Source organism: Oncorhynchus keta, chromosome 35 (genome assembly GCF_023373465.1).
Source record: "Oncorhynchus keta strain PuntledgeMale-10-30-2019 chromosome 35, Oket_V2, whole genome shotgun sequence".
Lineage (NCBI taxonomy): Eukaryota > Metazoa > Chordata > Actinopteri > Salmoniformes > Salmonidae > Oncorhynchus > Oncorhynchus keta.
In genome coordinates this window covers 11,331,664-11,356,023 of record NC_068455.1, presented here as the reverse complement: position 1 = coordinate 11,356,023, position 24,360 = coordinate 11,331,664, and the positions used below count along the sequence as shown (strand labels likewise).

The 24,360-nt window shown below is 44.0% G+C and overlaps 1 protein-coding gene across 2 annotated transcripts in view; it reads left to right on the top strand.

Annotated features, from left to right (window-relative positions):
* Nucleotides 1-8,157: 8,157 nt before the first annotated feature.
* Nucleotides 8,158-24,360, top strand: part of LOC118378836 (forkhead box protein N3-like) — a 173,689-nt gene continuing 157,486 nt past the window's right edge. For both annotated transcript variants that reach the window (XR_008092468.1, XM_052496500.1), the window contains exons 1-2: nt 8,158-8,452; nt 20,191-20,840. Coding sequence is in view for 1 of the 2 variants with exons in the window: in XM_052496500.1 (XP_052352460.1) it covers nt 20,220-20,840 (621 nt within the window). In the remaining variant the exon portion in view is untranslated. The remainder of the gene's footprint in view (nt 8,453-20,190; nt 20,841-24,360) is intronic.

Below are 24,360 nucleotides of genomic sequence, written 5' to 3'. Positions count from 1 at the left end.
ATTTGTTATTATGGGGTTTTGTGTGTAGATTGATGAGGGGAAAGATAACAAAATATTTTATTTCTGAACGCACCGTATGTGTGTGTTACAAATAAAAGTGTCTGTGTAGTTCTGAAGTCCTATCAGTAGCCAAGTTGAGCATTTACTTTCTACTGGTCTGTGTAGTTCTGAAGTCCTATCAGTAGCCAAGTTGAGCATTTACTTTCTACTGGTCTGTGTAGTTCTGAAGTCCTATCAGTAGCCAAGTTGAGCATTTACTTTCTACTGGTCTGTGTAGTTCTGAAGTCCTATCAGTAGCCCGAGTTGAGCATTTACTTACTACTGGTCTGTGTAGTTCTGAAGTCCTATCAGTAGCCAAGTTGAGCATTTACTTTCTACTGGTCTGTGTAGTTCTGAAGTCCTATCAGTAGCCGAGTTGAGCATTTACTTACTACTGGTCTGTGTAGTTCTGAAGTCCTATCAGTAGCCGAGTTGAGCATTTACTTACTACTGGTCTGTGTAGTTCTGAAGTCCTGTCAGTAGCCGAGTTGAGCATTTATTTGCTACTGTTCTGTGTAGTTCTGAAGTCCTATCAGTAGCCGAGTTGAGCATTTACTTACTACTGGTCTGTGTAGTTCTGAAGTCCTATCAGTAGCCGAGTTGAGCATTTACTTACTACTGTTCTGTGTAGTTCTGAAGTCCTATCAGTAGTCGAGTTGAGCATTTATTTGCTACTGGCATGAATAGCCCCCCCGTCACACTTATTATGAGTCATGTGGTCGGTGGAGTGTGTGTGTGTTGAGGTGACAGTTTGGCAGGGGGCTAAGCTTTGTCTATTCAGAGGGGATTGGTCCTTTGTATTTCCTAGGGACCCAAGCCTGCTAGAGAGAGATCCGCCATATTCAGAAAGACACAATATTTTATTTATTTATTTATTTTATTTCACCTTTATTTAACCAGGTAGGCAAGTTGAGAACAAGTTCTCATTTACAATTGGGACCTGGCCAAGATAAAGCAAAGCAGTTTGACACATACAACGACACAGTTACACATGAAGTAAAACAAACATACAGTCAATAATACAGTAGAAAAATAAGTCTATATACCATATGAGCAAATGAGGTGAGATAAGGGAGGTAAAGGCAAAAAAAGGCCATGGTGGTGAAGTAAATACAATATAGCAAGTAAAATGGAGCTACGGCCAGCCAACGAGAGCATACAGGTCGCAGTGGTGGGTAGTATATGGGGCTTTGGTGACAAAACTGATGGCACTGTGATAGACTGCATCAAATTTATTGAGTAGGGTATTGGAGGCTATTTTGTAAATTACATCGCTGAAGTCGAGGATTGGTAGGATGCTAATTTTTACAAGGGTATGTTTGGCAGCATGAGTGAAGGATGATTTGTTGCGAAATAGGAAGCCAATTCTAGATTTAACTTTGGATTGGAGATGTTTGATGTGAGTCTGGAAGGAGAGTTTACAGTCTAACCAGACACCTAGGTATTTGTAGTTGTCCACATATTCTAAGTCAGAGCCGTCCAGAGCAGTGATGTTGGACGGGCGGGCAGGTGCGGGCAGCGATCGGTTGAAGAGCATGCATTTAGTTTTACTTGTATTTAAGAGCAATTGGAGGCCACGGAAGGAGAGTTGTGTGGCATTGAAGATCACCTGGAGGGTTGTTAACACAGTGTCCAAAGAAGGGCCAGAAGTATACAGGATGGTGTGGTCTGTGTAGAGGTGGATCAGAGACTCATCAGCAGCAAGAGAGACATCATTGATGTATACAGAGAAGAGAGTCGGTCCAAGAATTGAACCCTGTGGCACCCCCATAGAGACTGCCAGAGGTCCGGACAGCAGACCCTCCGATTTGACACACTGAACTCTATCAGAGAAGTAGTTGGTGAACCAGGCGAGGCAATCATTTGAGAAACCAAGGCTGTCGAGTCTGCCGATGAGGGTGTGGTGATTGACAGAGTCGGAAGCCTTGGCCAGGTCAATGAATACGGCTGCACAGTATTGTTTATTATCGATGGGGGTTAAGATATAGTTTAGGACCTTGAGCGTGGCTGAGGTGCACCCATGACCAGCTCTGAAACCAGATTGCATAGCGGAGAAGGTATGGTGGGATTCGAAATGGTCGGTAATATATTTGTTGACTTGGCTTTCAAAGACCTTAGAAAGGCAGGGTAGGATAGATATAGGTATGTAGCAGTTTGGGTCAAGAGAGTCCCTCCCTTTGAAGAGGGCGATGACTGCAGCTGCTTTCCAATCTTTGGGAATCTCAGACGACATGAAAGAGAGGTTCAACAGGCTAGTAATAGGGGTGGCAACAATTTCGACAGATAATTTTTAGAAAGAAAGGGTCCAGATTGTCTAGCCCAGCTGATCTGTAGGGGTCCAGATTTTGCAGAACATCAGCTGACTGGATTTGGGAGAAGGAGAAATGGGGAAGGCTTGGGCGAGTTGATGTGGGGGGTGCAGTGCTGTTGACTGGGGGAGGGGTAGCCAGGTGGAAAGCATGGCCAGCCGTAGAAAAATGCTTATTGAAATTCTCAATTATCGTGGATTTATCGTGGTGACAGTGTTTCCTATCTTCAGTGCAGTGGGCAGCTGGGAGGAGGTGTTCTTATTCTCCATGGACTTTACAGTGTCCCAGAACTTTTTTGAGTTTGCGTTGCAGGAAGCAAATTTCTGCTTGAAAAAGCTAGCCTTGGTTTTTCAAACTGCCTGTGTATATTGGTTTCTAGTGTTGGGAAATTATGATTAAATGACTGAACAAATAATTTTAAATGGAATTGTAACTAAGTAAACTTATACTACTGTTTTATTATATCTGATTAACAATATGAGTTCATAAGAAGGGATTGTGTGACACGGACAAGGAGTAATTAAAGTTAATGTTAAAGTTAATGAACACCATTCCAACTAGGAAGAAACTAATGGGTTGGGGACTGTGTAAACAAATAAGGTCGTTAGCCTATGGTTTACCCTACAGAAACTTAGCTCTGGGGTTTTTAGATAAGACAGTGAGGGCATTCCTAAGTTTTCGATTAATTAGAACTGTCAGCTCAGTGGTGATTGATAATGTTAAGGGGTCAAAAATTATCTGGGAGTGTGTTAGTAAATTAGAATGAACTTTTCACCTCACTTGGTCCTGGTCGAGAGGAGGTGATTCTGTTAAAGCAATGAAATGACGTCATGATCTGTATATAAACTGCTGTTCGTGATTAATTGGGAGCGCGCTCCGAGAATAAATTCTATTACCTATTATTGAAAGACTGGTCTGTGTCTATTTTACGCAAACAAGAAATCTTAGAAATTCTCATAAAATAGATTAAGGGTTTTCAATTGATGAAAGGACATTGGCATAATTAAATTACACTAACACTAGCTTCCCTGAAAAGTTGCATATCACGGGGGCTGTTCGATGCTAATGCAGAATCCCATAGGATGTTTTTGTGTTGGTTAAGGGCAGTCAGGTCTGGAGAGAACCAATGGCTATATCTGTCCCTGGTTCTAAATTTCTTGAATGGGGCATGCTTATTTAAGATGGTGAGTAAGGCATTTAAAAAAATAACCAGGTATCCTCTACTGGCGGGATGAGATCAATATCCTTCCAGCATACCCCGGCCAGGTCGATTAGAAAGGCCTGCTCGCTGAAGTGTTTCAGGAAGCGTTTGACAGTGATGACTGGAGGTCATTTGACCGCTGACCCATTACGGATGCAGGCAATGAGGCAGTGATGCTGAGTGCTGAGTGCTGAGATCTTGGTTGAAAACAGCAGAGGTGTATTTGGAGGGCAAGTTGGTTAGGATGATATCTATGAGGGTGCCTGTGTTTACGGTTTTTGGGTGGTACCTGGTAGGTTCATTGATAATTTGTGTAAGATTGAGGGCATAAAGTTTATATTGTAGGATGGCTGGGGTGTTAAGCATGTTCCAGTTTAAGTCTCCTAGCAGCACGAGCTCTGAAGATAGATGGGGGGCAATCAGTTCACATATGGTGTCCAGAGCACAGCTGGGGGCAGAGGGTGGTCTATAGCAGGTGGCAACGGTGACAGACTTGTTTTTAGAGAGGTGGATTTTTAAAAGTAGAAGTTCAAATTGTTTGGGTACATACCTGGATAGTAGGACAGAACTCTGCAGGCTATCTTTGCAGTAGATTGCAACACCGCCCCCTTTGGCCGTTCTATCTTATCTGAAAATGTTGTAGTTAGGGATGAAAATGTCAGAATTTTTGGTGGTCTTCCTAAGCCAGGATTCAGACACAGCTAGAACACCTGGGTTGGCAGAGTGTGCTAAAGCAGTGAATAAAACAAACTTAGGGAGTAGGCTTCTGATGTTAACACGCATGAAACCAAGGCTATTTCGGTTACAGAAGTCATCAAAGGAGAGCGCCTGGGGAATAGGAGTGGAGCTAGCTACTGCAGGGCCTGGATTCACCTCTACATCACCAGAGGAACAGAGGAGGAGTAGGATAAGGGTACGGCTAAAAGCTATGAGAATTGGTCGTCTAGAACGTCTGGAACAGAGTGTAAAAGGAGGTTTCTGGGGGCGATAAAATAGCTTCAAGGTATAATGTACAGACAAAGGTCTGGTAGGATGTGAACACAGTGGAGGTAAACCTAGGTATTGAGTGATGATGAGAGAGATATTGTCTCTAGAAACATCATTGAAACCAGGTGATGTCATTGCATGTGTGGGTGGTGGAACTGAAAGGTTGGATAAGGTATAGTGAGCAGGGCTAGAGACTCTACAGTGAAATAAGCCAATAAACACTAACCAGAACAGCAATGGACAAGGCATATTGACATTAACGTGTTATGGCTGCAATCCCGATATCGGGATAAGTGTCATCAACGACCACTGAAAGCATTTGTGTAATTTTATCGATCTCACTACAAAACATTAAGTACACTTAGCATCAGGAAGCTTGGTCACGAAAATCAGAAAAGCAATCAAATTAATCGTTTACCTTTGATGATCTTCAGCTGTTTTCACTCACGAGACTCCCAGTTACACAACAAATGTTCCGTTTGTTCCATAAATATTATTTTTATATCCAAAATACCTTTGTTTGTTTGTCGCGTTATGTTCAGAAATCCACAAGAAAGAGTGGTCACGACAACGCAGACGAAAATTCCAAATAGTTTCCATAATGTCCACAGAAACATGTCAAACATTTTTTATAATCAATCCTCAGGTTGTTTTTAAAATATATAATCGATAATATATAAACCGCAAATGTCTTTCACAGTAGGAGAGGGAAAAGCAATACCTATCCAAATTCTGTTGCGCGAGCAAAACTCATGTGACCACTTGACGCAATGTTATCATTCTGGCAAATTTTTCAAAATAAAACCGGAAACTATGTCTGAATCTGGTTCATATCCCTTTAAATCCAGCAAAGGGAGGCTATGGAACATGGAGTTTTCAAAATGGAAGCCACTTCCTGTTTTGATTTTCCTCTGTGTTTCGCATGCAATATCAGTTCTGTTATATTCACAGACAATATTTTGACAGTTTTGAAAACTGTAGAGTGTTTTCTATCCAATACTACTAATAATATGCATATATTTGCAACTGAGACTGAGGAGCTGGCCATTTACAATGGGCACCTTTTCATCCAAGCTACTCAATACTGCCCCTGCAGCCATAACAAGTTAAGGAGAGGCATGCTTAGTCGAGAGATCATAAGGCTCCAGTGAGTAGTGAGGTTGGTTGGAGTCACAGCGATTCAGACAGCTATCCGGGCCATCGGTAGCCAGCTAGCAGAGGATGGAGGTCTGTTTTTAGCCACCTCGTGCGTTTCCGTCTGTAGATTAGTGGGGTTCCTTGTGGTAGAGAGGATCAATCCAATTGTCAAAATAGATATAGTTATAGTGACCCAAGAAAATTGTCCGATAGACCTATTCAGATAGCAGCCGATAAGACAGCTAACGATTAGCAGGCCGCTGATGGGCGTTCAGGTAACGTCGCCACGGAGGGGCCAGTTGGATAACTCCCTCGGGCAGATAACATCAGTAGTCCAGTCGTGGCCCGGTGAGGCTCCGCATTGGCAGGGTCCGGATAGGTGATTGTAGCCCAGGAGTGGCTGATGGAACTCTTCAACTGGCTAGCTCCGGAATAATTCATGTTTGCTCTGGGATCGACGTATTCCAATAGTCACACGAATAGCACATTGTACAAAACTGCTGATAGATTTTTGAGCTTAAGGATAGCTGATGACCACAAACCGTGCTTAGCTGAATACTAACATTAGCCAGTAAACTGGCTAGCTTCTGGCTAGCTTCTGGTTAGCTTCTGGTTAGCTTCTATTGTAGATTTCAGATTTGAGGTAAATAATACTTTTTAAAAAATTGGTGAGGCGGATTGCAGGAGAGTGTTTTGAAGTTGAGTTTTTGGAAAATAAAATATATAAAAGATATGCGAAGAAAGGTGTAAATATATACATATACACGGGACACGACAAGACGAGGACAAAGGACGTCTGACTGCTATGCCATCTTGGGATATAATGGGATATAAATAATATACAGTGCCTTTGGAAAGTATTCAGACCCCTTGACTTTTTCAACATTTTGTTACGTTACAGCCTTATTCTAAAATTGATTAAATAAATAAAATGTCCTCAGAAATCTACACACAATACCCCATAGTGACAAAGTGAAAACAGTTTTTTATAAATTGTTACTATTTTATTAAAAATTAGAGTAGAAAACATACATACCTTATTTACATAAGTATTCAGACCCGTTGCTATGAGCCTCGAAATTGAGCTCAGGTGCATCCTGTTTCCATTGATCATCCTTGAGATGTTTGTAGAACTTCATTGGAGTCCACCTGTGGTAAATTCAGTTGATTGGACATGAACTGGAAAGGCACATACCTGTCTATATAAGGTCCCACTGTTGACCGAGCATGTCAGAGCAAAAACCAAGCCATGAGGTCGAAGGAATTGTCCGTAGAGCTCCGAGACAGGATTGTGTCGATGCACAGATCTGCAGCTTTGAAGGTCCCCAAGAACATAGTGGCTTCCATCATTATTACATGGAAGAAGTTTGGAACCCGTTTGGAACCACTTTTCCTAGAGCCGCCCGGCCAAACTGAGCAGTTTGTGGAGAAGAACCTTGCTCAGGGAGGTGAACAATAACCAAATGGTCACTCTGACAGAGCTCCAGATTTCCTCTGTTGAGATGGGACAACCTTCCATAATGATCTCTGCAGCACTCCACCAATCAGGCCTTTATGGTAGAGTGGCTAGACGGATGAACTCCTCAGTAAAAGGCACATGACAGCCCGCTTGGCGTTTGCCAAAAGGCACCCTCAGACCAAGATTCTCTGGTCTGATGAAACTAAGATTGAACAATTTGGCCCGAACTCCAAGCAAGGCAGCAACACACGACAACATAGCATGGTAGAAACACAACACGACAGTAACATGGTAGCAACACAACATGGTAGCAGCACAACATGACAATAACACGGTAGCAACACCACATGACAACCTTCAGTTCAGGAAGTTGAAAGCCAAATGGACCTTAAGTCAGTTGGGCCTGAGCTGAACAGAAACAGTAAACCTATATAAGTGCATGGTGGGATGAATGGGGGAAATGTCAGTATTTATTCGCCTACTGTTATAAACTCTGCCTTAATTTAAGTCCGTTTTAGACTGATTGAAAGTGCTAACTATAATGACTGATGTATAAGTTACATGAGGTGTTTTCTGTGGCAAAAAAACAACAACAACTGAAAGGTTCAATCTCCATTTGCAAAAAAAAAGAGTTAATAAAAATGACCCATGGCTTGACAGCGATATACTAACTCCAGTTACACGGTCTCTGAAACACACCCAACACCACCACCACGATATACTAACTCCAGTTACACGGTCTCTGAAACACACCCTCGTTTATTATGTTTAACTCTTTACTTTGGGCTCAGCACCACCACCACGATATACTAACTCCAGTTACACGGTCTCCGCATCCACTTCTCTACAAAACAAATGTTGATGTCTTTGGACAGCTGCTATTTGGGCTCTGAAACACACCCTCGTTTATTATGTTTAACTCTTTACTTTGGGCTCAACACCACCACCACGCTATGTGTGTGTGTGTGTGTGTGTGTCAGCCGCCAGCTTTGGGCCGAGGTCATGTGTACTTCTCATTTGCTGACGAGAGAGTCCGTTTACCCTCCTCTCTCACATTCGCTCTCTCTCTCTCTCTCTCACACACATTCTGCATTGGGGACGAGGAAGAGCTCAAATAACCGGAGTCCTGGAAATGCGCGGATGAGGACGATGATTTATGACCGCACTTGGTTCGCTTTCCCCGGGCTATCTCTCTATAAACCTCGGTGTTTAATTAGGGCTGAGGAATACAATGGCATATTTTAAAGGAATTAACGCAGGAGTGGTTGTTCCAAATACGTCTTCTATTTGTACCTCCTGATTCAAAGGCTAGATCGTCAGGTAAGGAGAGAAAACAGAGTTCGGAATCCTCTTCGGGAATATCTGACTATCGAGTAGATGAGTTCATATTTTACTGATCAATAGACTATAACATTATATCCATATCGCTTTACTTGTGCTTGAAGCCTTGACATGTGACATACCAATCACAGTCGTGAGCTACATTTGACAAAATACCAAAAATCGAATATACTTTTATTTAAAAACGAATATGATTTTAGATGTACTATTTACAGTCTATTAATATATGGTAGGCTATGAAGTGGTAATATGTATAGGTTAGGTAGCAGACATTAGCCTAGGCTAAAGCTTCGGCTACATAGTTTATCGTTTTCCCAAAGTTTTTGTTAATCTTCTGTTATTTTGTAACGTCCTGTTCGGAACCGTGCTCTGAGCATCTGTTATTCATGCACCGGGGCGCAGTAGCCTACAGTCGCGGCTACCACGGTTGGCAATTTACTTTTAACTTAGGATATCTGCAGTCAAAAGTTTACATTCATAGTTGAATGCATGCAGTAGCATAGTCCTGGTAATATAGCCTTGCTTACACGAGATATGAATTGAATGGACTGGCAAAATATTTTATTCTGTACGCTTGTCATGTTTGGCAACCGGTTGTCTTTCCCACAGTTTCCTACATACTAAATCTACAACCAGCAGTCTATTATACTCTACTACTGAACTAGCACGACGGAACGATGAAGCAGAGTCCTGCATTTAGATGGATAAAATACATACCTGTAAATGTTGTGAACTAAGCTATTACATCAATGATCAGGGGCCCCCCGAGTGGCGCGGCGGTGTAAGGCTAGAGCTGTCACTTCTTTTAATTTAACTGGGCAAGTCAGTTAATAAGAACAAATTGTTATTTCCAATGACAGCCTAACCCGGGCCAATTGTGCGCTGCCCTATGGGAGTCCGAATCACGGCCGGATGTGACGCAGCTTGGATTCAAACCAGACACTGCAGTGACACCTCTTGCTCCGAGATGCGCGACTCAGGAGCTCACTACATTCCCTGGTTTGATTCCAGGCTGTATCACAACAAGTCGAGTTTCATAGGGTGGTGCACAATTGGCCCAGTGTCATCCAGGTTAGGGTTTGGCCGGGGTAGACTGTCATTGTAAATAACAATTTGTTCTTAACTGACTTGCCAGGTTAAATAAAGGTTCATGCTCATGGTCCTATTGGCAGTTTAGTAGAAAGGTGATGTATAATTCAATTTTTATTGGAGAGTCTTTGGGAAAGGGTTCCCGCAGGTATGTGATGGACTGACAGGTAGCTCCTTTCTGCAGTTAAATGACCCAGTGGCCTCATTGGTTGAATGTTATTAATATTTTTCATAATTTTATAATGAATCAACTGTTTTTTTAGACTGAAATTCCAGTGTTTCAATGCAAAATGGTTTTGTTATATTTCAGTCTTCTTTGATGTAGATAACGTGTAATATTGGGATGCAAACTAAAAATGGGAATATATTTCAACTCTATATCTGACATGATACAGGGGCCTTCTTTCTTTTTTAAAGCCCATAACCATGTGTATGAGGCTTATACTTTTGTTTCAAAGTAGATTTGTTTAAGACTACCAAGAAACATTCTGTGTCTGTGATTTAGCCCACAACAGTATAAGGGCAGGCAACAACACAAAGCTCTAGCAGCCCAAAGGTCTTGAGTTCAAATCTCATCATGGACAATTTTAGCTAATTAGTCACTTTTCAACTGCTTACTACTTTTGATACTTCTGCAATTACTTAGCATGTTAGCTAACCCTAACCCTTTTTGCTAATCTTTCCCCTAACCCTAACCCTTTAACCTAACTCCTAAACTTAACCCTAACCCTTAGCCTCGCTCACAATAGTTCGCTAGCTAACATTAGCCACCTAGCTCGAATTCGTTACATATCATATGTTTAGCAAAATCGTACCATATTGTACGTTTTGCAAATTCGTAACATATTGTACGTTTTGCAAATTCGTAACATAGTGTACTTTTTGCAAATTCATAACATATAATTATATTTATTTGAGCTATTTTGGGAATGTTCCACTCCACTTGCAATAGGCTACAGCTCCAATCTGTGAGAATGCTACTTGAAGAAGGCCATTGAAATTGTAGTGTATGCCTAGCCTATCTGTTTATCACATTGGACATTCTCCTCCAGAAAAGAGTCAACATTTCCTCTTAAACTAATAACTAGTTCAACACAGCAAGTGCATGTTGTGATGGTGTTCAACATTCTTTAAGAAAAAGTACAATGATGTTCTCCTGAGTGGCGCAGCTGTCTAAGGCGCTTGGGGCGTCACTACAGCCTCGGGTTTCGATCCCAGGCTGTGCTACAGCCGGCTGTGACCGGGAGACCCATGAGGGTGTGCGCAGTTCTCCGGGTTAGGGGAGGGTTTGGCCAGCCATGATTTCCTCGTCCCATCACACTCTAGTGACCCCTTGTGGCAGGCCAGGCACCTGCGAGCTGATCTCATTGCCAGCTGGATGGTGTTTCCTCCGACACATTGGTGTGGCAGGCTTCTGGGTTAAGCTAACAGTGTGTCAAGAAGCAGGGCAACTTGACAGGGTCATGTTTCGGGGGATGCATGGCTCTCAACCTTCGTCGAGTCCATACAGGAGTTGCAGCTACGGGACAAGACTGTTACTACCAATTGGGGTGAAAAAAGTGTCAACGTAAACGAAATGTCAAGGGGAAGTGGTCTGGGTTTCAACCAGCCCAGCCGGAACACACTTGAGTACTTCTCTTATATACTTTTGGGAAGAAACCTGCTTGCGCCCATTTTTAATTAAAGGGAGCACGGGGTCCAATCTGGATGTTGCGTGTTTACCATGGCGTGTTTACCATGTGACGTGTTTACCATGGCGTGTTTACCATGTGATGTGTTTACCATGGCGTGTTTACCATGTGCCGTGTTTACCATGGCGTGTTTACCATGACGTGTTTACCATGTGACGTGTTTACCATGGCATGTTTACCATGTGACGTGTTTACCATGGCATGTTTACCATGTGCCGTGTTTACCATGGCGTGTTTACCATGTGACGTGTTTACCATGGCGTGTTTACCATGTGACGTGTTTACCATGGCGTGTTTACCATGTGACGTGTTTACCATGGCGTGTTTACCATGTGACGTGTTTACCATGGCGTGTTTACCATGGCGTGTTTACCATGGCGTGTTTACCATGGCGTGTTTACCATGTGCGTGTTTACCATGGCGTGTTTACCATGGCGTGTTTACCATGGCGTGTTTACCATGGCGTGTTTACCATGTGACGTGTTTACCATGGCGTGTTTACCATGGCGTGTTTACCATGGCGTGTTTACCATGGCGTGTTTACCATGGTGTGTTTACCATGGTGTGTTTACCATGTGACGTGTTTACCATGGCGTGTTTACCATGGTGTGTTTACCATGGTGTGTTTACCATGTGACGTGTTTACCATGTGACGTGTTTACCATGGCGTGTTTACCATGGTGTGTTTACCATGTGACGTGTTTACCATGTGACGTGTTTACCATGGCGTGTTTACCATGTGACGTGTTTACCATGGCGTGTTTACCATGGTGTGTTTACCATGGCGTGTTTACCATGTGCGTGTTTACCATGGCATGACATGGCGTGTTTACCATGTGACGTGTTTACCATGGCGTGTTTACCATGGCGTGTTTACCATGTGACGTGTTTACCATGGCGTGTTTACCATGGCGTGTTTACCATGTGACGTGTTTACCATGGCATGTTTACCATGGCGTGTTTACCATGTGACGTGTTTACCATGGCGTGTTTACCATGTGACGTGTTTACCATGGCGTGTTTACCATGGTGTGTTTACCATGGCGTGTTTACCATGTGACGTGTTTACCATGGCGTGTTTACCATGGCGTGTTTACCATGTGACGTGTTTACCATGGCGTGTTTACCATGGCGTGTTTACCATGTGACGTGTTTACCATGGCGTGTTTACCATGGTGTGTTTACCATGTGACGTGTTTACCATGGCGTGTTTACCATGTGACGTGTTTACCATGGCGTGTTTACCATGGCGTGTTTACCATGGCGTGTTTACCATGTTTACCATGACGTGTTTACCATGGCGTGTTTACCATGTGACGTGTTTACCATGGAGTGTTTACCATGTGACGTGTTTACCATGGTGTGTTTACCATGGTGTGTTTACCATGTGACGTGTTTACCATGTGACGTGTTTACCATGGCGTGTTTACCATGGCGTGTTTACCATGGTGTGTTTACCATGTGATGTGTTTACCATGTGATGTGTTTACCATGTGGCGTGTTTACCATGGCGTGTTTACCATGGCGTGTTTACTATGGCGTGTTTACCATGGCGTGTTTACCATGCGTGTTTACCATGGCATGTTTACCATGGCGTGTTTACCATGTGACGTGTTTACCATGGCGTGTTTACCATGGCGTGTTTACCATGGCGTGTTTACCATAGCGTGTTTACCATGGCGTGTTTACCATGGCGTGTTTACCATGTGACGTGTTTACCATGGCATGTTTACCATGGCGTGTTTACCATGTGACGTGTTTACCATGGCGTGTTTACCATGTGACGTGTTTACCATGGCGTGTTTACCATGGCGTGTTTACCATGTGACGTGTTTACCATGGCGTGTTTACCATGTGACGTGTTTACCATGGCGTGTTTACCATGTGACGTGTTTACCATGGCGTGTTTACCATGTGACGTGTTTACCATGGCATGTTTACCATGTGACGTGTTTACCATGGCGTGTTTACCATGGCGTGTTTACCATGTGACGTGTTTACCATGGCGTGTTTACCATGTGACGTGTTTACCATGGCGTGTTTACCATGTGACGTGTTTACCATGTGACGTGTTTACCATGGCGTGTTTACCATGGCGTGTTTACCATGTGACGTGTTTACCATGGAGTGTTTACCATGTGACGTGTTTACCATGGTGTGTTTACCATGTGATGTGTTTACCATGTGATGTGTTTACCATGTGACGTGTTTACCATGGCGTGTTTACCATGGCGTGTTTACTATGGCGTGTTTACCATGGCGTGTTTACCATGTGACGTGTTTACCATGGCATGTTTACCATGGCGTGTTTACCATGTGACGTGTTTACCATGGCGTGTTTACCATGGCGTGTTTACCATGTGGCGTGTTTACCATGGCGTGTTTACCATGGCGTGTTTACCATGTGACGTGTTTACCATGGCATGTTTACCATGGCGTGTTTACCATGTGACGTGTTTACCATGGCGTGTTTACCATGTGACGTGTTTACCATGGCGTGTTTACCATGGCGTGTTTACCATGTGACGTGTTTACCATGGCGTGTTTACCATGTGGCGTGTTTACCATGGTGTGTTTACCATGGCGTGTTTACCATGGCGTGTTTACCATGTGACGTGTTTACCATGGCGTGTTTACCATGTGACGTGTTTACCATGGCGTGTTTACCATGGCGTGTTTACCATGGCGTGTTTACCATGTGACGTGTTTACCATGGCATGTTTACCATGTGACGTGTTTACCATGGCGTGTTTACCATGTGACGTGTTTACCATGTGACGTGTTTACCATGGCGTGTTTACCATGGCGTGTTTACCATGTGACGTGTTTACCATGTGACGTGTTTACCATGGCGTGTTTACCATGTGACGTGTTTACCATGGCGTGTTTACCATGTGACGTGTTTACCATGGCGTGTTTACCATGTGACGTGTTTACCATGGCGTGTTTACCATGTGGCGTGTTTATCATGGCGTGTTTAACATGGCGTGTTTACCATGTGACGTGTTTACCATGGCGTGTTTACCATGGCGTGTTTACCATGTGACGTGTTTACCATGGCGTGTTTACCATGTGACGTGTTTACCATGGCGTGTTTACCATGGCGTGTTTACCATGTGACGTGTTTACCATGGCGTGTTTACCATGTGACGTGTTTACCATGGCGTGTTTACCATGGCGTGTTTACCATGGCGTGTTTACCATGTGACGTGTTTACCATGGCGTGTTTACCATGGCGTGTTTACCATGTGACGTGTTTACCATGTGAGTGTTTACCATGTGACGTGTTTACCATGGCGTGTTTACCATGGCGTGTTTACCATGTGACGTGTTTACCATGGCGTGTTTACCATGGCGTGTTTACCATGTGACGTGTTTACCATGGCGTGTTTACCATGGCGTGTTTACCATGTGGCGTGTTTACCATGGCGTGTTTACCATGTGACGTGTTTACCATGTGACGTGTTTACCATGACGTGTTTACCATGACGTGTTTACCATGGCGTGTTTACCATGGCGTGTTTACCATGGCGTGTTTACCATGGCGTGTTTACCATGGCGTGTTTACCATGGCGTGTTTACCATGGCGTGTAAAACTGTAAAACCGGTTTCATCCACCTCCACTGGAGCATCGGTAGTCTTTAACGGGGGAGTGAGCGGGATTTTCAGAGACTGCTTTGGTAAAACAAATCCCCTGATAATGGCGGATTAAACCATATAAACATGATTGTTACCTCAATTAGATACGCAGGGGTGAGAAAGAGAGTGAGAGAGAGAGAGACAGGAGAGAGAGAGAGTGAGCGAGACAGAGACAGGGAGAAACAGAGAGATTGAGGAAGGTAGAGAAGGAGTGAAAGAGAGAGATTGAGGGAGAGAGAGGAGAGGGATAGATAAGAAATAAGTAGACAACAGCCTGGTTATCTGATGGTTAGGGCTACAACGACCTGGTTATATGATGGTTAGGGCTACAACGACCTGGTTATCTGATGGTTAGGGCTACAACGACCTGGTTATATGATGGTTAGGGCTACAACGGCCTGGTTATCTGATGGTTAGGGCTACAACGACCTGGTTATCTGATGGTTAGGGCTACAACGACCTGGTTATATGATGGTTAGGGCTACAACGACCTGGTTATATGATGGTTAGGGCTACAACGACATGGTTATCTGATGGTTAGGGCTACAACGACCTGGTTATATGAAGGTTAGGGCTACAACGACCTGGTTATCTGATGGTTAGGGATACAACGACCTAGTTATTTGAAGGTTAGGGCTACAACGACCTGGTTATCTGATGGTTAGGGCTACAACGACCTGGTTATCTGATGGTTAGGGCTACAACGACCTGGTTATCTGATGGTTAGGGCTACAATGACCTGGTTATGTGATGGTTAGGGCTACAACGACCTGGTTATCTGATGGTTAGGCCTACAACGACCTGGTTCTCTGATGGTTAGGGCTACAACGACCTGGTTATATGATGGTTAGGGCTACAACGACCTGGTTATTTGAAGGTTAGGGCTACAACGACCTGGTTATCTGATGGTTAGGGCTACAACGACCTGGTTATCTGATGGTTAGGGCTACAACGACCTGGTTATCTGATGGTTAGGGCTACAACGACCTGGTTATCTGATGGTTAGGGCTACAACGACCTGGTTATGTGATGGTTAGGGCTACAACGACCAGGTTATCTGATGGTTAGGCCTACAACGACCTGGTTATCTGATGGTTAGGGCTACAACGACCTGGTTATATGAAGGTTAGGGCTACAACGACCTGGTTATGTGATGGTTAGGGCTACAACGACCTGGTTATTTTGAAGGTTAGGGCTACAACGACCTGGTTATCTGATGGTTAGGGCTACAACGACCTGGTTATTTGATGGTTAGGGCTACAACGACCTGGTTATCTGATGGTTAGGGCTACAACGACCTGGTTATCTGATGGTTAGGGCTACAACGACCTGGTTATCTGATGGTTAGGGCTACAACGACCTGGTTATATGAAGGTTAGGGCTACAACGACCTGGTTATGTGATGGTTAGGGCTACAACGACCTGGTTATTTTGAAGGTTAGGGCTACAACGACCTGGTTATTTTGAAGGTTAGGGCTACAACGACCTGGTTATGTGATGGTTAGGGCTACAATGACCTGGTTATTTTGAAGGTTAGGGCTACAACAACCTGGTTATCTGATGGTTAGGGCTACAACGACCTGGTTATTTTGAAGGTTAGGGCTACAACGACCTGGTTATTTTGAAGGTTAGGGCTACAACGACCTGGTTATCTGATGGTTAGGGCTACAACGACCTGGTTATCTGATGGTTAGGGCTACAACGACCTGGTTATTTCATCGAGTCAGATGGCTTATTCATCACAAAACCATTTGATATTGCCAATTATTTGAATGATTATTTAATTGGTAAAGTGGTCAAACTTAGGCAGGGAATGTTAACAACAAACAGTAAGCCATCATATTCATGCATTAAAAAACAAATATCAAAATAAAAGTATTGTAAGTTAGAAGTTAGCGTGGGAGAGGTGGAAAAGTTATTGTTATCGATCAATAATGACAAACCTCCTGGCATTGACAACTTAGATGGAAAGCTACTGAGGATGGTAGCTGACTCTATAGCCACTCATATCTATCATATATTTAATCTGAGTTTAGAGTAAAGGGTTTTTTCTCAGCCTGGAGGGAATCCAAAGTCTTTCTGCTCCCCAAGAATGGTAAAGCGGCCCTTACTGGTTCTAACAACCGACCTATCAGCTTGCTGCCAGCGCTTAGCACTGTTGTAAAAAAAAGTGTTTGACCAAATACAATGCTACTGTATTTCTCTGTAAACAAATTAATAACATACTTTATTTATTTAGTATTGTATTAGGATCACCAAATACTCTTCCTCGGCTCCAAACAGAAAATCAAAACACAACAAATAACACTACATAAAACAATACATAATACAATGCCAAATACAATACAAAATATATTAAAATGTCTGTGTCTCTCCACAGTCCCCGATCCCTGATCATATTGCTAGTTTGAGTTACCTGGGGTGGCAGAGAGTTCCATTTAGTCATGGCTCTATTTCATTCTTTAGAGTGTGCGATGTTGGAGGGGGTGTTAAGCTGACACACGGAATTGTTTTACGATGCGATACATTTAGCTATTTGATTTAGAATTGATTTTTGCCTTTACTACTAAAGCCCATAGAAATGCATTGAATAACATATACACAATGGCAAAAAAAGACATTCAAAAAATATAAGAAACATGGTTTTGAAGTGTCTGTCCTAAATCTAGGAGATATACTATATATATCCCAATTTTTTTTTTTTACATCTTATTTTCTTTACAAATATTTAACCTCTTGTTTGGGGTAGGCACAAAACCAACTTCATTCTTCCATTCATTTTTAAAAAATCTGTACCTTCAGGCAAGTCCCGTGAAACTAGTTGGGGTCATAGAGTAAAATGGAACAACATCTTATTCGTGGGAATCTCCCCTTTTCACAGTGGTGTCCCATTAGTTTTGTAGGTCAAACCGACGTTTACGTGAGAAGACTGACTTTAAGGATGATGGTCTGACAAACACCTCTCTAGCTCTGCCATCTTTCAATGCAGATGTGAAAACGCAACACTGGTGAATGGATCCAATGCAAACAAAAAAATCTCTAGTTTAGACTGATTGATTCTGATGGGGATTGTTTTGTTATGGAACTTAGATTGACGCACCGGTACATCAGGGTTTTAATACTGTGCATTCGAAAAAATAAAGGAGAGCCGCACACTCTAGGAGCTCAGATGCAATAATTGAATAACCATCGTTTCGACAGACGATCTGTCTTTATTTTTCATATATAGGCATTTCAGTTAAGATCAAATTCCTATTTTCAATGACAGCCTAGAAACAGTGGGTTAACTGCCTGTTCAGGGGCAGAATGACAGATTTGTACTTTGTCAGCTTGGGGATTTGAACTTTCAACCCTCCGGTTACTAGTCCAATGCTCTAACCACTAGGCTACCCGGCCACCCCTTAACGGGGTATGGTGACAAACAGTACAGGTCACTAGTTTATATCGTGTCAAAGGACACAAAGGTCTGTAATCATGGCCGGGTGTGGCCTGATATCATTGGTTAATTCTCAGATATAAGAAGAACATACAAAAACATGAATAGCATACGATCATAGACACAATTTGGCTACAAACACTTACAATGAACAGCAATGTCACAATAATCACAAGAATGGCTTCAGATCAAAGTCTACATTGAGACCGAAGGGAGCAAGGGTCTTCAAATTAAAGATCCAGGCAGCCTCTCGTTTTAACAATAAATTGTCAATAAATTGTCCCACTCCCAGGGAGTTCGTTGCCGATATAACGTAGGGACGAAATCGAGTGGTTTGCTTCCAAAAAGTGGGCTGTAACTGGGTAAGTCGAGTTTTTGCACCTAATGGTGCTACGATGCGATTCGTACTTTTAATTTCCGTTTTGTTTTACCCACATCATTTTTTACCACACATATCTTGGGGTGGCAAATCAGAGTTATTAAATTACTGCATCTGAGCTCCAAGAGTGTGTGGCTCTCCTTAGCCAGCACCTCGCCTAAATAGGTGTGCGTTTCTTTTACCTCTAGATTAATACTGAGTGTTCGAACTGTGTTCCAACTGCTTGAACAGACAGTTCAGTACCTTTAAACAATCATTACCTCAATCATTACCTCGCACAAAGACCAATAGTGATGCAGTAAATTGACATGCACCCTCTGTGTACATCTAACTGCAATACGGCTCCTCTGTTCTGTGTACATCTAACTGCAATACGGCTCCTCTGTTCTGTGTACATCTAACTGCAATACGGCTCCTCTGTTCTGTGTACATCTAACTGCAATACGGCTCCTCTGTTCTGTGTACATCTAACTGCAATACGGCTCCTCTGTTCTGTGTACATCTAACTGCAATACGGCTCCTCTGTTCTGTGTACATCTAACTGCAATACGGCTCCTCTGTTCTGTGTACATCTAACTGCAATACGGCTCCTCTGTTCTGTGTACATCTAACGGCAATACGGCTCCTCTGTTCTAGGCCGACTGCAATTTTCCTTTGTCCTTCTTTGCCTCACCTGACCACACAACTGGGCAGGAGTCCAGGTGCGACAAAACTAGGGCCTGTAGGACCTGCCTGGTTGATTTAGATGTCAAGAAAGCAGAGCAACACCTAATCATGGGAGAGACCTTTTCCCATTTTAGAAACCATTGAGTCAATACAGTATGTTTTGACCATGACAGCTTGCTATCTAGGGTTAATAATAAATAATAATAATATATGCCATTTAGCAGACGCTTTTATCCAAAGCGACTTACAGTCATGTGTGCATACATTCTACGTATGGGTGGTCCCGGGGATCGAACCCACTACCCTGGCGTTACAAGCGCCATGCTCTACCAACTGAGCTACAGAAGGACCACTGCTGGGTTACACCCAGCAATTTAGTCTCCTCATCTTGCTCAGTCGCCACATTATTCAGTAATAGATCTAGATGAGGTTTAGGGTTGAGTGAGTGATTTGTCCCAAAAACATTGCTTTTATCTTTTGAGTGGGAGTGTGTGTGTGTATGTGTGTGTGTGTGTGTGCGGGGTGTAATTTGGAGTATTCAGAATAGTCAGTTTGCATGAGGTGTGTGTGTGTGTAACGTTATGTCCTCCAGCTGTCATGATGGAATCGCAAGGACAATGTTTATAACAATAGTAACACAATGTATTATAATAACATATTATAATACATTTCAAGGCCCACCCTCTCTCTCTCTCTCCCTCCCACCCTCTCTCTCCTGACTGTCCAACACTAACATCTTAATCTCAATCTCTATCTCTCTATCTGTCTCCATTGACTAACTGTCTAACACTAATCCCCCTCTCTATCTGTCTTCCAGGAGTCTAGGTGGTGGTGGTGGTGGTGTCCATGGGACCCGTCATGCCTCCCAGTAAGAAGCCTGAGGCGTCTGGCATCAGCGTGGCCAGCGCCAGCCTCTCCCACCTCTACCAGGCCAGCTCGCTGCAGGAGGCAGAGGAACTCGACCTGGCCTTCCCCGCCCCCTTGGCCCTCCCCTTAGCACCCCTCACCGATGGAGCCGCCAAGCCTGAGAAAGGCACCTCCACCCCAGGTATGGAGGACGAGGAGTTGACCAACCTCAACTGGCTCCATGAGAGCAAGAACCTGCTCAACAGCTTCGGAGACCCTGTCCTGCGCAGTGTCAGCCCCGTGGGGGGCGAAGGGGGTGTGGCCGGTAACCGCGGTGACGGGGACCACGACAACATGCCGCCATCGCCGATAGCGGGCGGGGACCTGCCGTATGACGACGATCGGAACCCCAACTGTAAGCCTCCCTATTCCTTCAGCTGCCTGATCTTCATGGCCATTGAGGACGCTCCGTCCAAGAGGCTGCCGGTGAAGGAGATATACACCTGGATCCTAGAACACTTCTCCTACTTTACCAATGCTCCCACAGGCTGGAAGAACTCTGTCAGGCACAACCTGTCCCTCAATAAGTGCTTCAAGAAGGTTGACAAGGACAGGAGCCAGGTAAGAAGGAGGAGGAGAAGTAGGAGGACCACAGGCGGACATACTAAACACATTCACATGATGTACACACACACAGACAAACACTTGCCACAGTAAAGTACAGAAAGGGCTCTATTTTCAGATGGTGTTAAGGCAACGCTAGTGTCAAACGCCCTAATGCCAGGTTCAACAATTTACCTGTCTTATATCACCTGGCTTGCACGCAGATGGGAAGGGTGGAAATATTTGAGATGTGTCCTTAAAAACATGGTTCCAAAGTGTTAATTTCAGGCAACGCTGATAAGGATATTTAAGACCAACCAAAAGCTGGTTTTCGCAGTAATGCAGTAGGTTATGTCATGGAATTTGACAGCAGAAACACAGCCTATCCAGCTGTGATGCACACTGCCCATATGCGCATGAAACAAGAATAGCATAGTGTGCTTTTGGTGCATGTATACTTCGTATTTAGAAACATTAAAAACTCATTTGGATTTTTAAAATTAAAAACCAGGCTAGGCCTGGTAATTATCTATCTGGGCACGACACCTTCAGGGTGATTATCAACTGGGCGTGGAACCTTCAGGGTGATTATCAACTGGGTTTAGCACCTTCAGGGTGATTATCAACTGGGCGTGGCACCTTCAGGGTGATTATCAACTGGGCGTGGCACCTTCAGGGTGATTATCAACTGGGTGTGGCACCTTCAGGGTGATTATCAACTGGGTGTGGCACCTTCAGGGTGACTATCAACTGGGCGTGGCACCTTCAGGGTGATTATCAACTGGGTGTGGCACCTTCAGGGTGATTATTCACCTTCAGGGTGATTATCAACTGGGCACCTTCAGGGTGTGGCACCTTCAGGGTGATTATCAACTGGGCTGGCACCTTCAGGGTGATTATCAACTGGGCGGCACCTTCAGGGTGATTATCAACTGGCCACGTGGCACCAGGGTGATTTCAACTGGGGTGATTATCAACTGGGTGTGGCACCTTCAGGGTGATTATCGACTGGGCGTGGCACCTTCAGGGTGATTATCAACTGGCCACGGCACCTTCAGGGTGATTATCAACTGGCCACGGCACCTTCAGGGTGATTATCAACTGGCCACGGCACCTTCAGGGTGATTATAGACTGGGCGTGGCACCTTCAGGGTGATTATCAACTGGCCACGGCACCTTCAGGGTGATTATCAACTGGGCGCGGCACCTTCAGGGTGATTATCAACTGGGTGTGGCACCTTCAGGGTGATTATAGACTGGGCGTGGCACCTTCAGGGTGATTATCAACTGGCCACGGCACCTTCAGGGTGATTATCAACTGGCCACGGCACCTTCAGGGTGATTATCAACTGGGCGTGGCACCTTCAGGGTGATTATCAACTGGGCGTGGCACCTTCAGGGTGATTATCGACTGGGCGTGGCACCTTCAGGGTGATTATCAACTGGGATTATCAACTGGGCACCTTCAGGGTGATTATCAACTGGGCGTGGCACCTTCAGGGTGATTATCAACTGGGCACGGCACCTTCAGGGTGATTATCAACTGGCCACGGCACCTTCAGGGTGATTATCAACTGGGTGTGGCACCTTCAGGGTGATTATCAACTGGGCGTGGCACCTTCAGGGTGATTATCAACTGGGCGTGGCACCTTCAGGGTGATTATCAACTGGGCGTGGCACCTTCAGGGTGATTATCAACTGGGCGTGGCACCTTCAGGGTGATTATCAACTGGGCACGGCACCTTCAGGGTGATTATCAACTGGCCACGGCACCTTCAGGGTGATTATCAACTGGGCGTGGCACCTTCAGGGTGATTATCGACTGGGCGTGGCACCTTCAGGGTGATTATCAACTGGGCGTGGCACCTTCAGGGTGATTATCAACTGGGCGTGGCACCTTCAGGGTGATTATCAACTGGGCGTGGCACCTTCAGGGTGATTATCAACTGGGCGCTGCACCAGGAGAAGGAGAGCAGGCCCTACTGTCGGAAAGAGGGGCAACGGTGGAATAAACATTTTAAAAATGACACGCCTTCCTAAAATGGGTTATAACTCCAGTTCTGTTTGTGATATTAAGATTCAACAGTGTGTTGTATATCCTTATTTAGGATATTTAGGAAACATCAAGGACGGAGGGGGGCATGACTTAAAAAATTGTAAAATGGTGGAGTAATACAAAAAGTACATTCATTAGCAGACTGCTTTAGTGGTTCTAGTGTTTACCCTTTACAATACCTTAACCCTTAACTTTTACATCCCATGACTCCAGATCCAAAGGTTGTGTGTTTAATCCCAGTTGTGGAACCTTGTTTTTTTTTACCTATCAAAAACCTTAAGCCTTAACTTAACCATTTGGAATGAATGCCTAAATGTCAAAGTTTAACCCTACCCCAAACCTTAAACCTTAACTTCTAAATGTAATGTTTGGAGACATAGAACGATGCTGAGCAGGAGTAAACCCAGGATGTCAAAAACACTTCGAAATGTGACGTTTGGAGCAACTTCAAAATGTGACGTTTGGAGAAAGATCTTGTTGGTGATATGCCGAGTCTGAATTGTCTTTGATGTTTTGTTTGAATGGTAAATTCCTACACTGCTGCCTATCCATTAATGAATAATTGGGCAGGTGTGGTTTTCAGATAACTGTTTGATAAATGAATTGCTTATCACTTGTAGAAAGTAAAGTCCCATCTGTTTGTGTGTATGATTGACTGTAAAGCAGCAAACTGCTCTGTAGCAGATCAGACCGGAGATACGCGTCACACAGCCATGGCGAGCCAGACTCCAGATAGTGGGCTTGGGGATTCCCTGGGTGTTGTTATCACAGAGAACGTATCACACTTGGCGCCTCCTTTTTCCGATTCCCTTCGCCTCTTCTTGTCTTTTTAAAAAACAACGTGACCAAGCATGTTTCAAATGATAATCTACAGTTTTAAGATGAACAGTCTATGGTGTTTTAATGGATAATTACGATTTCCCTCATTTTGTAATACCCCAATTAATGGCAGATCATAGACAGTCATCGTTTGGCAGCTGGCATTATGTGTGTTTATGAAGACAGACCACATTGAGTACCACAGTATGAGTTTGGCAGCTGGCATTATGTGTGTTTATGAAGACAGACCACATTGAGTACCACAGTATGAGTTTGGCAGCTGGCATTATGTGTGTTTATGAAGACAGACCACATTGAGTACCACAGTATGAGTTTGGCAGCTGGCATTATGTGTGTTTATGAAGACAGACCACATTGAGTACCACAGTATGAGTTTGGCAGCTGGCATTATGTGTGTTTATGAAGACAGACCACATTGAGTACCACAGTATGAGTTTGGCAGCTGGCATTATGTGTGTTTATGAAGACAGACCACATTGAGTACCAGTATGAGTTTGAGTTTGGCAGCTGGCATTATGTGTGTTTATGAAGACAGACCACATTGAGTACCACAGTATGAGTTTGAAGCAGCTGGCATTATGTGTGTTTATGAAGACAGACCACATTGAGTACCACAGTATGAGTTTGGCAGCTGGCATTATG